At 47.1% G+C, this 15,228-nt stretch overlaps 2 protein-coding genes across 3 annotated transcripts; both read right to left on the bottom strand.

The window, feature by feature from the left end:
- Window positions 1–254: 254 nt before the first annotated feature.
- On the bottom strand, window positions 255–10,455 carry LOC144123317 (endochitinase-like). Its single transcript, XM_077656167.1, has 5 exons — window positions 10,134–10,455; window positions 8,905–8,998; window positions 5,812–6,009; window positions 3,162–3,284; window positions 255–972 (listed from the first exon to the last, which is right to left on the bottom strand). Exons 1-5 carry the CDS (start codon window positions 10,253–10,255, stop codon window positions 733–735), a joined length of 777 nt encoding a protein of 258 aa, XP_077512293.1. The 5' UTR covers window positions 10,256–10,455; the 3' UTR covers window positions 255–732.
- Window positions 10,456–10,983: 528 nt separating this feature from the next.
- On the bottom strand, window positions 10,984–15,109 carry LOC144123318 (uncharacterized). 2 transcript variants are annotated; one of them, XM_077656169.1, is made up of 6 exons: window positions 15,020–15,109; window positions 14,144–14,250; window positions 14,037–14,051; window positions 13,292–13,318; window positions 11,864–12,046; window positions 10,984–11,295 (listed from the first exon to the last, which is right to left on the bottom strand). In XM_077656169.1, exons 1-6 carry the CDS (start codon window positions 15,043–15,045, stop codon window positions 11,078–11,080), a joined length of 576 nt encoding a protein of 191 aa, XP_077512295.1. In that variant the 5' UTR covers window positions 15,046–15,109; the 3' UTR covers window positions 10,984–11,077. The 2 variants fall into 2 exon arrangements, with proteins under 2 accessions (XP_077512295.1, XP_077512294.1); XM_077656168.1 differs by having other exon boundaries at window positions 11,864–12,082.
- Window positions 15,110–15,228: the final 119 nt, after the last annotated feature.

The following is a 15,228-nucleotide window of genomic DNA, read 5'->3' on the forward strand; positions in this document are numbered from 1 at the left end:
ACACCAGGTGACCAGTGTCAGTTATGACAAACTTTTGCAACTTTAATGGGCACGCAATGATTTCACCATTTATTTATTTTTAAACAGTGACTTCTTTGTCTTCATGTCACCTTCTTTTTCTATACCTTGGTCAAGATGACTGAGCTTTGCATTTGTATTCATTTTCTTTGTCTCATCTACAGCAATAAGCCAATTGTATGTATTCGTGTATATTTATATGTACAGGAGTCCGCATGACACATAAATAATATCTACAAAAGCTGTATTTCTGAATTTTATTTTTAATGTTGCCGAAACTGTATGCGGAGGGAAGGCCCCATCAGGCTCGAAGCCTTTAGCTTTCCCTTCGATTTTTCCTGTGTATATAAACAGGAAAGAAACCAATAAACTCAACCTATCAATCTCGATAGTAATAAGTCTGTTAAGCTCATGTTAAACACGCAGAAAGAGAACACAAATAAAATTCGAATGAAAGAATGCTGTCCGACGCACAAAGTAAATCTGTCCTTGCCTTTTCCATAAAAAAAGAGGTAGCGGCCATACGGCATTACCTCCTCGCCCGGGGGTTACAGGAAACAGGAGCTTTACGCGATAGTTGGAGCACGAAAAGCTACAGAAGGTTCACTGCTGCGGCCGATAACAACAGGTGCGTTGCGGGACTACGCTTGACGCGCCATTCCATGTTGCTTGCTGGTGACCGTCCACCCGGCAGACGCGTGCTGCGGCCAGTGCTCAGTGGACGTGGCTGAGGCATGCCGTCTTGCCATTGGCGCGCACCACGGTGAGCCGACGCTGGGCGTGCGTCCACAGGTGCGGGTCGCCATTGAAGCGGGGCTGCAGCCGCTGCGCCTCGACCAGCACCGCGTCCAGAAGCGGGTGGGCTGGGCCGCACTCTGGCGAAGCCCGAAACGCGTCCGCGTCCAGCTGCTTCAGGGCCACGCCCAGAAGGCGGTGCGCTTCCGCAAACTTGACCTGCACATGGGTTGAGAGAAAGGGTTACTGAAAAACCGTTCACAGAAACTATAAAAAAATGTAAATTTTCCACTCCCGAGCTTTGAAGCATGCCATGGACAAGGACCCCAGATTATTTGAAAATGTCCAGATATCTTTGAACAAAACAATACCTCAGTCCATGAAATTTTTTGCGCATCGTGGAAAAAAAGCACGCCGTAAACAGACGAAAGGCGAAGCACAGAATGGAGGCCAAAGTTATTTTCTTCTTTTGTCAGTTTAAGTTGTTTTCTTCCCAGGATGCATTGGCAACTATCTCAGTAGTCCTTGTTACATTTTAGACGTCACAGCAGTGGAACACTGCCGGCTGAGACTGGGAATCAAGCCCGTTTATTCGTACTCAGGAACAAAACGCCATAGCCACTGAGAGAGAGAGAGAGAGAAAGAGGCGCTAATATACAGGTATTGTACCTAAGTCTTTACACAATAAAAAAACAATTTTGAGTTAGAAGAGCGCTTTTTTCGGCATAGTACTGTCAGCATTGTAGTACACCAGAATACAGCTTAGACGTGCTAACTAGCATTCTGGTTAACTAATGCTAAATAGTTAACTTTTTAAATAATATTGTTACACTCCTTAATATTGAGAGGCCCGTAGCCCACCGTAATTAATATCCATATAAGTTTTTAGAATTTCGAAACCGCGGTTACCCTCGACGCTTTAGCCCTACAAATTTTGGATACATCGCTCTTAAATACACGCGCTTTTGAGAAGTTTGCACGCAACCTCTACAGCGTCAAAAACGCAAAATTTGTTTTACCCGCCACGGTGGCTCAGTGGATAGGGCGCCCGGCTACTGATCCAGAGTACCCGGGTACGAACCCTGCCGCGGCGGCAGCGTTTCGATGGAGGCGAAACGTAAAGGCGCCCGTCTGCTGTGCGATGTCAGTGCACGATAAAGATCCCCAGGCGGTCAAAATTATTCCGGAGCCCTCCACTACGGCGCCTTTTTCTTCCTTTCTTATTTCATTCCCTCCTTTCCCCTTCCCTTACGGCGCGGTTATGTCCGCCGAGATGCGAGACAGATTTCATTTCCTTTCCCCATTTCCTTTCCCCTAAAACCAATTTTCATTTTCATTTTTGTTTGGCCATAGCGCCAAAGGTAACCATGTTTTCGAAATTCTAAAAACTGATATGGATATGAATTGCGCTAGGCTATACACATCTAAAAAATTAAGGAGCCTAACAGTTAAAAGGTTAACTTCAATATTAGTCAACCAGCGTGCTGTTAGCACGTGTTAGCGGTATTATTATGGTATACACGGCTGACTTAGCTATAGCGAAGAAAGCGCGTTTCTAACTAAAAAGTATATTTTAAAAAACTGCGTAAAAATCTTAGGTGGAACATTCTGTAGAGCTGACATTAGACTGACGCCGAGAATAAGGCTGAATGGGGGACCACGCTCGCGTGACGCAATGCAGTAATAAGTGGATTACGTTGGAATAAAGAAACTGAGAGGAGTGCTCGTCGACACATTGTCTTTGTGTAGACGCCTGGTGTACTCACTTCTGAAAAAAGAACAGTGCAGTTTTAGGCATGAAACTATGTCAGGACTACCGGAAGGTAGCAACCTCTCAGTTTTGTTCACGAAGTTTGGATGTACTTGACCTGTACATGCGTTAAGAGAAAGGGTTTGTCCTTAAGCTTGTGAAAAAAAGTTGACAGAAATTAAAACAAAAAAGTACTTATTTTAGACCCGACCTTTGAAGCATGCCGTGGACAAGGACTCCAGATTAATTGCAATGTCCAGATATCTTTCAACAGAACGGTACCTCAGTCTATGGAAATTTAAAGTCATGATCTCGTAAGCTGACTGTGATGAGAAAAGCATAGACGGTGCCTATTATTACAATGCAGAACAGAACAACCCGCTAGCGATAACAATTATGTGTGCTTAAATATATAAACAAACAGCACATCAGAATTTTCTGTTGGATTAATTTCAATAAGGTATCTTACCTGACCCGACAAGTCCCATTCTTCCTTTACACAGGAATAGAATAACTGACATTAGATATCTTACCTTGATGCTATAAAAGATTCTTCAAGAAGCTTTGAATTTTGTGTTCAGAGTACCGCAACACCTTGTTAACGTCCGCTCTACCGTGGATGCGAATATTACATTCACAGCTGCCATCGCCAACTTACTTTGCAGATGACGCTCTCTCTGTCTTCTAAAACAATGAAGCGCATGTCTTTGGCCTCCATGTAGCAGTAGTCGTTGTCCTGCCAGACTTTCGACCAGGAAGGATCGTCCACGATTTTGCACACCTATGAAGCAAGGCAGAAAAAGCGTGAGAACAACAATGAACATTTCGCACGGCCCGCATCTCAGCTGATCGAAAACCAAGACCCTGGAAGGTAGCATCGCTTCACACCACCTGGCCGTTTCACGCTGTAGTCACCTTTACCTGTCAATCCGTAATCGCCCATAAAAGCGCGCAGCCAAACGCGAGATCGGCGGCTGAACCAGCACGCGACGTCTTGCCTAAATGCGGTATCGGGCAGGGTTTATCGAAAAAGTTTTTCCTCACCGCAAGGACACAAACCCATGAATGTCTGTACTGACTCAGCGCATAGCATGTTTAAGTAAGAAGGCCACCGCTCATAGAAACGCGGACGCGCGCTGCGCCGGTAAGTGTGTTGATGTGCAAGTAAGGAGTACGAAACGGGCTGCTACTGTAACAAGGGTGTCTAATTTGGGGCGCTGTTCTATGAGCCACTAAGAGCTGTTAGTTATTGTCCTATGAGCGATTCGTTGATGTGAGAGAGGGACGGGAGAATTTTATTTGAATTAAGGGAAATAATTCAATTAACAGCTGCGAGACAGCCGCCGTACGGGTGCAAAATATCGCAGTTCAGCAGCGCTGAACCTTATAAGTTGAAAACCTCAAAAACCTCATGCCCCGTTTGGAAGAAATTGACTGTGCTACATGGAGCAAGAACGAACGTGGACATGGGAATCAGGTGCACTAAAGAGGACTCTGAACTCGTCTTTTTATCGAGGGAACTCTATCTACACGTTCCGGGCATTCTTCAAAAGTTCGAATTATTGTCCTGTGCGGCCGATTTTCCTATTTTAAGTCGGAATAAACGTCCCGGCTCCCGCCTTTTTTGAACTCAATGAGGTAGGTGGGAGGAGTCAAACGAACGCGTTAGCCAGCCCCGTGCCGGCTTGCCGCTCTGCCATCGGCGGAGTGATACGTAAATCAGAATCCACGTGCATTTTTATTTCTGTGGGCCTAATTTGCGACTATATTGTCTGCGGTGAAACTGTTTACTCATAGATCTAAAAAACAACATAAAAGCGAAAGCGAAGCTGCCACTGCACTGGCTCAAAAGCACTCCCGCGTGGGCTGACTGCCTACGCGGAGTGCTTTTGAGCCAATGCAGTGGCAGCTTCGCTACCTACCGCGTTGAGCCCCCCCCCCCCCCCCCAAAAAAAAAAAGGCGGGAGCCGGGACGTTTATTCCGATTTAATTAGTGCAGTCGGCCGCACAGAACAATAATTCGAAGTTTTTAAGAATGCCCGGAACGTGTAGATAGAATTCCCGTGCTATAAAGAAGAGTAAAGATTGCTCTTTAGTACACCTTTAATTCACTTTTTGCAAATTTTGTTCCCAAGACATGGCTTTAACTAAATCCCATTATTAAAAGAAATGCATTTGAGGCGTATATGATCACCCATCTCAAAACGCTAGACAATTCTCGAGGCACTTACGATGCGTAGAAATAGTTATAGGAAGTCTCAATATAGGTACTGGCTACCAATGACAGCAGCATCCAGCTAAAAAAAAAACTCATACTCCTTAGCGCTAACTCACCTTCGATTTCGGAATTCAATCACTGCCGCTTCATTCTCATTCCGCGTTCAAGAAAAAAAAAGTATAGAAGTATATGCAACAAAAAAATCGGAAGGGACACTTAAGCTCCGCATTGAGGGCACGATGCGATAGATTAATGGGTATAATGACAATATATGCAGAAGGTCACTCTCTACTTAGCATTCAAAGATCTCCGGTAGTCCTCGTACCACGCCTGGCGCAGCGGTGCAGCGGTTAAGCGATGCGTCACCGCCCTGCGATGGCAGGTGCTCCCAGAGGTCGGGGATTGTGCAGCCCAGGTGGCTCTTCCCGAGCGACAAATCCTCATTTAATTGCCACCTGCCACGGTGGGCAGTTTTCTCACAATCTGGGGGCCGGTTGTGATGACGCCACATGGTTTCACGTGACCTAGATGGCCCACCTGCTCGCAGATTTCTCTTCTGAAGATTTTTCTCGGATTTTTTGCTCACGGTCAACGACGCCGACGGCAACGCCGGATTTTCTGCGACACGAGCTCCTTAAAGCTGTCGCGTTAAAAAGCAGCGAAGATTTTCAGGAATATTCGCTAATCTTCCAACCACGCGCCATCAGCGGTTTTTATTCAAGCTTCTGCTGCAGTATTCAGTATTAAGACAAACTCTAATGAGAAAAGGGCATAACAATCATTCTAAGCCTCGTGCTACCGGCTTGGTGATTCTGCAAAAAGTAACGGATACGGAAAAGCTAATACGGGCAAACATAAGAGAGACAAAGATAAGAAGCGTAACAGGCTGTGTAAAGCTAAAAAAGAAAAATAATAAACTTCAATAACTGTGAAAACGTGAAAGGGGTGACAAAAACAAGAAAGGTAACCATAAACAGATAAGGCATGACCGGATGAATGGGAGGCCCTGAAAGGCTCGAATTCCATCAACATACTTCACCTCGGACACCCAACCCGTGTTTTATGGGCCTCGGGCTACGAACCCACGCACCTCGAAGAAGGCCCTCGTGCCGGCAGTGGAATGGTACTGCGACGATTCGGCCAGTCCACGGCAGCCGAGACCAGCGGACACACTGTTGGGTCCATCGAGCGGTTCTTGAAGCTGGAACTCGCGCGACGTGAACGGCACGACGGGCACCAGCCGGGACAAAGAACCCGTGTGAGCGTACACCGCCGCCAGGCTGCTGTTCTGCACGGACCACGCCAGCGTACGAAGGGAGCGTTACGGCGAGAGCCGTTACTGGGTAACCCACCCATAGTAGAGTGTAAGTGAAGCCCACTGTAGTAGTTGAAGTTGTCGTAGAAATCCCCAAGCCAAGCCAAGACAGAGCAGAAAGAAATGAGGAAGAAGAGAAGAAGCAAACAGAAACCAAGCCAAGAGAGAGAAAGAAGAGAGAAAGAAGAAAGAAGGAAGAGGCGAAGAAAAAGAGAGAGGCCCAACCAGGATAGTGAAAAAGAGGATGAGAAGAAACAGAAGAAGCAGAAGAAAAAGCAAAGAACTCAGAAGCCAAGTCAAGAAAGAAGAGGAAGCGAAGGAAAGAGCGGCAGGGAAACGAAAAAAAAACAAGAGAAAGGAGAAAAGGGGAGAAAATGGAGGGAGAACAAGCTCCACTACAGGCCGTTATCAAAATCTTTAGAAACGTTTCAGAACTTTATGCACATTGCCTGATCAAATTTGCACAACAGTGCATTCAGCAACAGCTCAAATTCACTGGTGAACGCATGCGCTGCAACTGAAAGCAGATGTGTGCTAAGGCAAACGTTAGTCGAACTATCACGTATGGTGTCGCCGCCACACGGCCGTCTCCGGTACCTCTTGAGAGTTGATACCGGGCGTCCAACTTCATCTGGCGGCTCCCGCCCAGCTTCAATATTAGATTTTTTTAGCATACCGGAGACGTACTATCGGAGACGTATACCGGTTTACCGGACCCCTCTTGAGCACGCGCAGTGGCTCCCTCTCACCCCAAACAATGCCACTGCGCATGCGCAAGAGGGGTCCGGTAAACCGATATACGTCTCCGGTAATACGTCTCCGGTATGCTACAAATATCTATGGTTAGTTAAGTCGCGCAGCGCTTTTAGCATGTTGTTGCATTTTGGGTTGCGTTCTGCACACCAATGCGCAGCAGGTTAGTATAAAATCTACGTACGCGTTCAAAACACGCACTATGGGCAGAAAACAGAAAACCAATTACAATTTCTGTCTACCACAAAACTCTAACTGTGCGGTCAAAGCAGAGATAAATCTGCGTAAATTCCATTTAAATTCAATCTAAAGAAGGACGTATAACCAAGTAAATTAAAATCTTGGTGTGGCCAAATCAGGTTACTCATCATCAAAATTTAAAGCGATCTGATAGAACAAGGATGGTGCTGAAACAAACAAACGACAGGATTTTTTTTTGTTTCTACGACTGTCTCGTTTTCTCGCGCCACTTTAAATTTTCGGGATAATCAAACTTCCTGTTGAAAACTCTGTGACCAAAGCCATGCTGGTGTGCAGTGTGAATTTCAGCTACGATTATTTCTGGAGCGCTATCGGTGAGCAGCGATTTTAAGCGACGTAAATTGTGAACTAGCCTTGACGGATACATTCTTCAGCAGTGACCGCTTAATCATACAGGTACTCCTTCAGAAAAAAAAAATGTGTTTCCTGAGAGCTCCTATAACGCTTACAAGCAGCAGCTGCCGGATTTTAATTCTGAGTTTGTACAGAGCTGAACGGAGACGTGGAGATACCTTCGCAGCATGCACACCTGTAGCTGCGTAAGTGGTAGTGAAGAAGTGTACAAGTTAACGTTTCTCTATAAAACCGCAGCTGTTTTGCTTGTAAAGCGATCCCTGCTTGAATACATTTGTCTGGGCTTGTCCACGATTTACGTCAGGGAAAATCGGTAAGCACCGTTGGTGCCCCAAAAGAAATGATCGGGGCTGAAATGCGAACTGCAGACCGTCATTACTACTTTGCACCTGGTATCTGGTGCGCCCAAACCGCAATTATTTGTTTCGCCAGCTCCGACGGCCCTTATGCTGAGGTGAAATACTGTCACTGGCTGTGAGCACGGCATATATTTTATATATATATATATATATATATATATATATATATATATATATATATATATATATATATATATATATATATATATATATATATATATATATATTGGAGCGTGCTCATGGGAGCGCGCCGACGATGAAGACGAAGTGTGCGTGTGCCGGTGGACAAAGACGAAGTGTGTGTGTGGTTCGGACAGCCATCTTGTGAGTTTCTTGCTGTGCGCTGGACTTCGCTGAGACTGTGATCTGTGCCGGTCCTGTCTTCGTTACAATATATATATATATATATATATATATATATATATATATATATGCGAACAGGCGCGTGAATGCGCGCTTTTCAACATATTGAAATGCTGGAGGCCACGAGTACCAGTGAATCAGACAAGAGCCGAAACTTTTCTCGGCACTCGCATTTGGACTCCGCATACGTGCCAAGTGTTTCCTCGCTGTCTTTCCTGAGGCGATAACAGCAGCCACGGTACGTGAAGAAAACGCCGCTCCGTGCCATAAGCAGCCGAATGTCTTGCATACAGACCAGCCACACCTGTGTCATATGGTTCCTATCGCACCTGCAATGTCTGTGTACAATGAGCTTGCATGGTGAGAGATGATATGGTGAACATCATCACCATCATCATCGTCATCAGCTTGGCTACGCCCACTGCAGGGCGAAGGGATCTCTCAATGTCTCTACAATTAACTCTGTCCTTTGCTAACTGTCGCCACCGTGTCCGCGCAGACTACTTAAACCCATCCACACACCTAACTTTCTGCCGCCCCTGCTACGCTTGCCTTCTCTTGCACTCGGAGCTTATTCAACTAAGCAAGCAAACTCGCACGAACATAGGCAGCACAGCGCGTCGTAGCTCAAGGCTACCGTGGTTTCCGATCATTTCTTGAGCAACTATATCCGACTTCCAGTGGCGCCCTTTATAGTCCGTGAAAGTTCCAAATAGCCCGAGACATGCCGTTGCAGTGAATATCTGAGCGCACTGTCAGCGGCAGCCAGCACTCTCACCCAGGAGTCCTTTCCATAGAGCGCTGAGTGCGCCGCCGTGAACTGGTCATCGTTCACCAAGTCTTGAGTGTTAAGGACCAGGATGTCGGCGTCACTGCAAAGCGGTGAAAGAAGCGCTTCTGGCCACCTTGTGTCCGCGAAAACACTCAGCACCCACACAGTTCCAGATATTTTACCAGCAGGTTAGAGCGCGGGAAACCGTACAGTTGGTTAACGATCGTTTTTTCATCTGGCGAGCTCCCCCATCGATTAAGGTATATGTTACCTTGCAGATTTGTTCCATGTCTTTTTTATTTTAGGAGAGTTTTTATTACTGCAGTCAGTAATGCTCAAGAGCCATCATGATTGTTCAACGCCTTGACACCAGACAAAACTGGACCAAAATAAAAAAGAAAAAGATCAGACACTTTGCGTAACGTGTGTATCAGAGTGGACACCACAACTCGCTTGGCAAGCAAATGGCACGAAAACTGCAATGTCTCTGGAGCTATGAAAACGCTATCGTAATAGGTATAAGCAAGCTGCGCTAAGTATCTCTGAGAATAAATTGCCTCTGAACAAAAGAATATCATCTTAAGGCCAGTTCAAAGTGTTCAATATACATAATTCACTTGGCCATAAATTAAAGCTACACGATACCTCAGAGCTAAATATTATAAAGATTAATTTCAGGGAAGAAATAACTGAAAACCACGAACAGATTTAGCAGGGAACCACATACCCCACTGTCCAACCGAGAAACTATCGAAGAGAGGACTACACTGAACTGCATGCTTACGACGAAGAAAGTGCGAGAAATGGGTTGCGCAAATATGATGTCCTCTCCCACCAGTTGTCTCCTTCAGTAGTTACCCGTAAACCCGCCTCCCGTGGCTAACTGGCGCGCCTTCCCCCGGGTGGTAGTAGCAGTTGTAGTACGGTTGGCGTGAAGCAAAGCCTGATGCCGCCAAAATCTGGTATCATGTGATCACTTTCTAACCAATGACAATGCACCACTTGTGGCCACGATACAAATAGGTCGATCAGGACCATGTTGACCTGGCAATGAGACCTCTCGTGGAAATGCGGTGGCTGCGTAGCTATCACGCCTACATGGCCTGCGCCCCCCAAGGCAGCCTGATGGCGAAGAGGGGGCGTTATTAGATTTTTGTCTACGACGTGCTGCGGCGTCATCACTGCTGTAGCTAATACTGCGAAAACACAGCATTCTTGATGACCTGTATACTCACTCGTGCAGCTGTTTTAAGTTAACGTGGTTCATGAAGCTGCGCGTCGGGTATATATTCACGCTGAAGATCAGTCTCTGGGCCGGGGCACGTAGCTCGGATGACAAAGCCTGCAGCGTAAACATAAGAGTCAGTCACGTTTTTTTAATGCCACAGCATTAGAGTCGTCTTCATACAAAAACCCCGCGGATGTCTCAGACGAAATTCGCAGATGTCGAGAGAGGTCACATGATTTTGTGTCGCCATGACAGCCTGCCCTCGCGCGTCACCCTGACTGGTTGAGAGAAGTCGCGTGACCATGTGACGTCATCAGAACCTTCCAATCGTGGCAGGTGCCAAACTGCCCACCGAATTCTGAGCAACCTGCCCACCATGGCAGATGGCAATTAATGACTGGTCAAGAAAGGTCCCACGAGCTTGTGACGTAGATGGAGCAGTCTATAGTCTGATAAAACTTATGTCTGCAGTGAAGCTCCGCCCATATATAGGGGTGCCGCACAGGATTCCACCACAACAAAAAAAAAAGTACGTTGCCGGACTTTTCTTGGTACATAAACAAGAAGCTAACCACATGAAAAAAAAATTACAAGCTCTAAATGTTAATGTCTCTGGCTTGTTTGATCTAGTAAAACATCAGAAAGCTGATTTCGTTTACTGCTGTGATTGGAGAACGGAGTAACACAGGGCGCCGCGAACTCCGGCCTATTTGCCAACTACTGTCTTTTAAAGCTGTATCCAACTATTATTACAGCACCTAGCAGCCAGAATATGGCAGTTTATGAACCAAAAATGGCAAAGAAATTGACACAAACACACGCAGAAACTGGAAAAATGGGAAGTCTCAAGCTGTGCTTCGGGCATATGACTCAAGCAAGTAGAGCTGCAGCCGCATTAGATCTCCCTTAGATGTTTGCGGTGCACAAGAAGGCAGGAGGAGACTAAACGTCTCATCGACTTGCCTTTACTAGCGCGTCGTAGCCCACGAGCGGCATTTTGTGCCCAACGTCGAGCTCCAGCCCCTGGAAGCCTTGCTGCCGGAGCCACGTGCCCATGGTAGCGGCAAAATCCCCGGCGTCCAGCACTGCCACAGCAATATCCACCACAAGCACGGACGCCAGGACGGACAGGCCACGCCGCCTCAGGGACAGGAAGCTTACCAGCGGTGCTGCCATGAAAAGTAGAAGGCAGGCATACAGCAGGCAGCGAGCATGCTCTAACTTGGCTGTTGTTACAAACCATGTTCTACAGCAAGAGAAAGGGCGATCGTGGCTGAGTTCCGACGCTGAGACTTCCGAACAAGTCTGTAGAAAGGACAAGACCTCACAGCACTACCGCAGCCTATGATGTGGATGGAGGAAGTGACTTTCAAAAACTGCTTTCCGATCTCGTGGGGCTCCCACGCCAATTCGTTGTGGGGCTATATTTATACCCGTTAATCGTATACCCCGCAAGCGACAAGCGTTGAAATGCATTCCAGGTGTGTTCAGATGACATGCCGAAATTATGATCAGGGCATGTCTCGCGCAGTGCAGAAGGTTTTCCCATTTACTGTAACCGAACCAGCTGGTATACCTTGGAAATGATAGCTGAAAGAACGAGACGAAATCAAAGGAACGCAACTGTTCCCTTGCCTGTGATTTCCCGCCAATGCTTCAGCCCACACTTACAAGACTATGTCATAATCTTCGTTGCCTCCTCAATATAACAAGGTTAGTTTAGCTGCCCCTACATACCTGAGGCGTGATCGGGCAGCTCGACCGTGCGGTTCCTGTACCGGGCGCCCAGGAATACGGCGTGGCTGCAGTGCTCGTGGGGGAAGTGGCGCTGTAGGTCGTAGGCCCAGGCGCCACGCCGAGTCTCGTCGGACCACGCAGGGTCATAGTAGCAGCACAGCACCGGCGACGTGGGCGCCGAGGCTGGAGAGTACAGGCCGCGGGTCTCCGCACGGGGCTCTACGCCGAACGCGCGGAGGCCAAGGCTGCCGTGGTGGCGGCGGATATGTGCGCGTATTTTCTGCCGCTAAGAATCTGCTCGAAAGGCCACGCTTTATTGACGGCTAGAGGTGATCTCGATCACTGGCCGTCGTTCATAGCTTACCTTACGCCAGAATAGCTAATAGGTAACAAGATGGCGCCAGTGGCTGGTTCTCTTGTATCTGAGACGATGAGAGCGGACTCGCGTTCGCAACTTCGCAGAGCAAAAGACAGCAGCAGTACAGTAGAATATGTATACGGCTATCCGAGCGCTTCCCGCTCCCCGTCCTACTCTCGGCTTCTTGTCACTATGCTGGCACCACAGATAACAGACAGAAGCAATCTCTTTCTGGATCTGTGTGCAAGCAGATCTATTCATTCCGCGAAATTCTCTTCTTTTAGCTTGAGACGGACGACCCATTCATCGCAGAGTGTCAAGACGCGAGATTACGTGAGTTTCAGTGTTTACGAAGCTTACTGGGAATTCCATGAGCCGCGTTATGCGAGATTTTGCGCACCTTTCCGCGCATAACGTCGGAAAGCTATGTGCGCTTTATATATCCTGACAGTTGCTTTTTTTCTTATTGCGATTATGTTTTCTACAGTGCACAGGTCTCACTGGTATTCTGAACCGTATATTCATATTTTACAGGGCATGCCCAAAAAATATATTAACTGGTCATTTTGAGAGATGAATGACAATTCTACCAAACCACTTCTCAGCGAAATTTCAAAGCTTCCTATTCATGTATGAATTTCGAAGACCGCCATTGGTGGGGGATGAGAGGCACAGGCAAAATTGATTTGCAAGGAAATTTCACATGAACGACCGAATCAGTACTATCGGTACGCTCGGGCAGCAGAGGAGAGTAAAATTACAAACACGGCGGCCTCCGCCGTCAAGAAATGTGCGGACTATCCCTGGGTGTGCGTCCGAAAGAGTGGCTTGATTCTGCTTAGAATTTAGTTCATAGCCACATGACCAGTGATCAGCAAAGGTATTATTCTGTGAACCCTCTTCCCAACGATAACTACGCGCACCAGCCACATCTAAACGTGACTGCGTCCACATATCGACAGCAGTCGCTGCGTGCAAATTCTGGAGTTTTAACACATAATAATGAGATAAAAGACACTTCTTTCCTTGTCGCTTTGAACACCGTGAACGTCCAATAAACGCAGGCTTACCTTTAGCTGTAGACGCTGAGTTATAGCCTGTTGGGAGACACGATCGTCGGTAATGAACTTGGCAGACGTGCGCAGCTAGGGGGCGGTGCTGCGCAGTTTTTATTCTCCATTACCTTCGCCACCTTCCCGCTAAACGTTTTGCTGCGTGTATATAAATTTTCAGTTGTTACTTGCGGCCGTGTGTTGCGCCCTCTTCTCGTGCTCCGTGTGAACGGGTTTTCTCATCATGTACTTTAATCGGCAATAAATTTACATAGTCTTTGGTCAGAACATCAAGTAGACTAAAATGTAATCCGGACAAACTGGGCGTGTTCGGCAAGCTCAAATTCTGCATGGAACTGACCCCAAAGGCATCAGTAATTCATTAGGCAAGACCCCTGCGAATTTATCGAGAACTCTACTACAGTCACATTATCATCTCCATGCTAACAGCTTGGCTAGCCGGCGCCGTTACATTGGTGCAGTGTGAAAAAAGTGTCTCAGGCAGCTTGGAGTACCACTAGGAAAAAAATAACCATGCTCCAGTTGTGAGCGCGAGTTTGCGCGTGCAGGCATGCGTTACTACAGCTGAAGCTTGGTTCCAGGTGTCAGTGAGTGAACAGCCACTTGTAAAGCAAGTCTTAGTTTAGCATCGAGAAATGTTTTGACACGAAATGAAGTCTCAAAGGGCGCAAAATTGGCAGCGGTTAAGCGATGGCCGAAGAGGATACTATACAAGATAGTATAGTGAAAAAGTTCGGCTTACGCATTTTCATGATACCTACGCGAAGAGCAGGAAATGGTAAATTTTAACCCGCTAACATTTTACGCACTGATTGTGCCCTATACTTTACTCCTCTTGGCATCGCTCACCGTGCGTTTCGAAGACGAAGTAGACGGCTGCGCCGAAGATGACAAGAAGCGTCAGAACAACAGCGGCGAACATAGTGGGAGCCATGCTGCTCTGCACCTGGTACGCCCTGCGCACGGTAATGGGTGTGGTACGTTACGTCAAAGAAGAACTAGACTTTCTACTGCAGCCAAGACATTCCATTAGGAAACGCAAGGAAACAGAACCATTAGGCCAGCTTAAAGTATAATCACATAAATGTGCTGATAGTTCAAGGCCACCGCCCACAAGGAAAATAAAACGAGGTACTGCACTCTCCATATCTTTGCAATCCACTCTAAAAGGCGATGGTAAGCGTTGGGTACTCGCATGATAAGCTTACGGCGCAAAAAAACGTAGGTAATTGCGGAGCATCGATGTTCGATGTGCGCAATATCCCTCTCAACTGCAGTAGGTGCTATGTTCTCAAACCGGCCGCTGCTACTCAGCATTGAGAAGCAACTGAAAGGTTTGTTTGGCGGGAGCCATTCATGGCCACATTCGAAGGAACATTTCTTTGTTTCTCGTATTCGCTGACTAACTTGTCGGCTCCTTTTTATCGCACCTACGAATCTTCTAGAAAAACAACGGACTTGCGTAAATTGAAGGAATGTATGCGACCAGTTTTCCTTTCTGCCGTTCTGCGGGCGGCCGAGCTGAAACCTGATACCGATGCCTCGGCGTCAACTTATTTCGCATGGAAATGTAGAGAATATAGAAGGTTCGCGCGGCTAACGTTCCCAGTAGCCAAAATGGCAACTGGCCGAGCGAAAGATCTTCCCGCTCTGGGCTCCGGCATTTGCCCCATGCATGGTTCCTTAATTCTGCCGTGTTGGGGGCTTCCCAATCATGCGTCGCACCTTTCTACTAGTGCCTGCATGGGCATATCCAGACCCTCGGCTTGCTGTACTTCTCCCCCGTGGACCGGCAGGCCGTTCGAAGGTGCGTTCTCGCCACTGCAAAGGAAGTTGTCGAGCATCAAGCACCGATGGGCAATGGGCGATTACGGCGTGCATACATCAACAAGATTTACGCTAATAACGCAACCTCACTAGTATTTTACAAAGCG

The sequence above is a fragment of the Amblyomma americanum genome, chromosome 3 (assembly GCF_052857255.1).
Source record: "Amblyomma americanum isolate KBUSLIRL-KWMA chromosome 3, ASM5285725v1, whole genome shotgun sequence".
In the NCBI taxonomy this organism is placed as follows: Eukaryota; Metazoa; Arthropoda; class Arachnida; order Ixodida; family Ixodidae; genus Amblyomma; species Amblyomma americanum.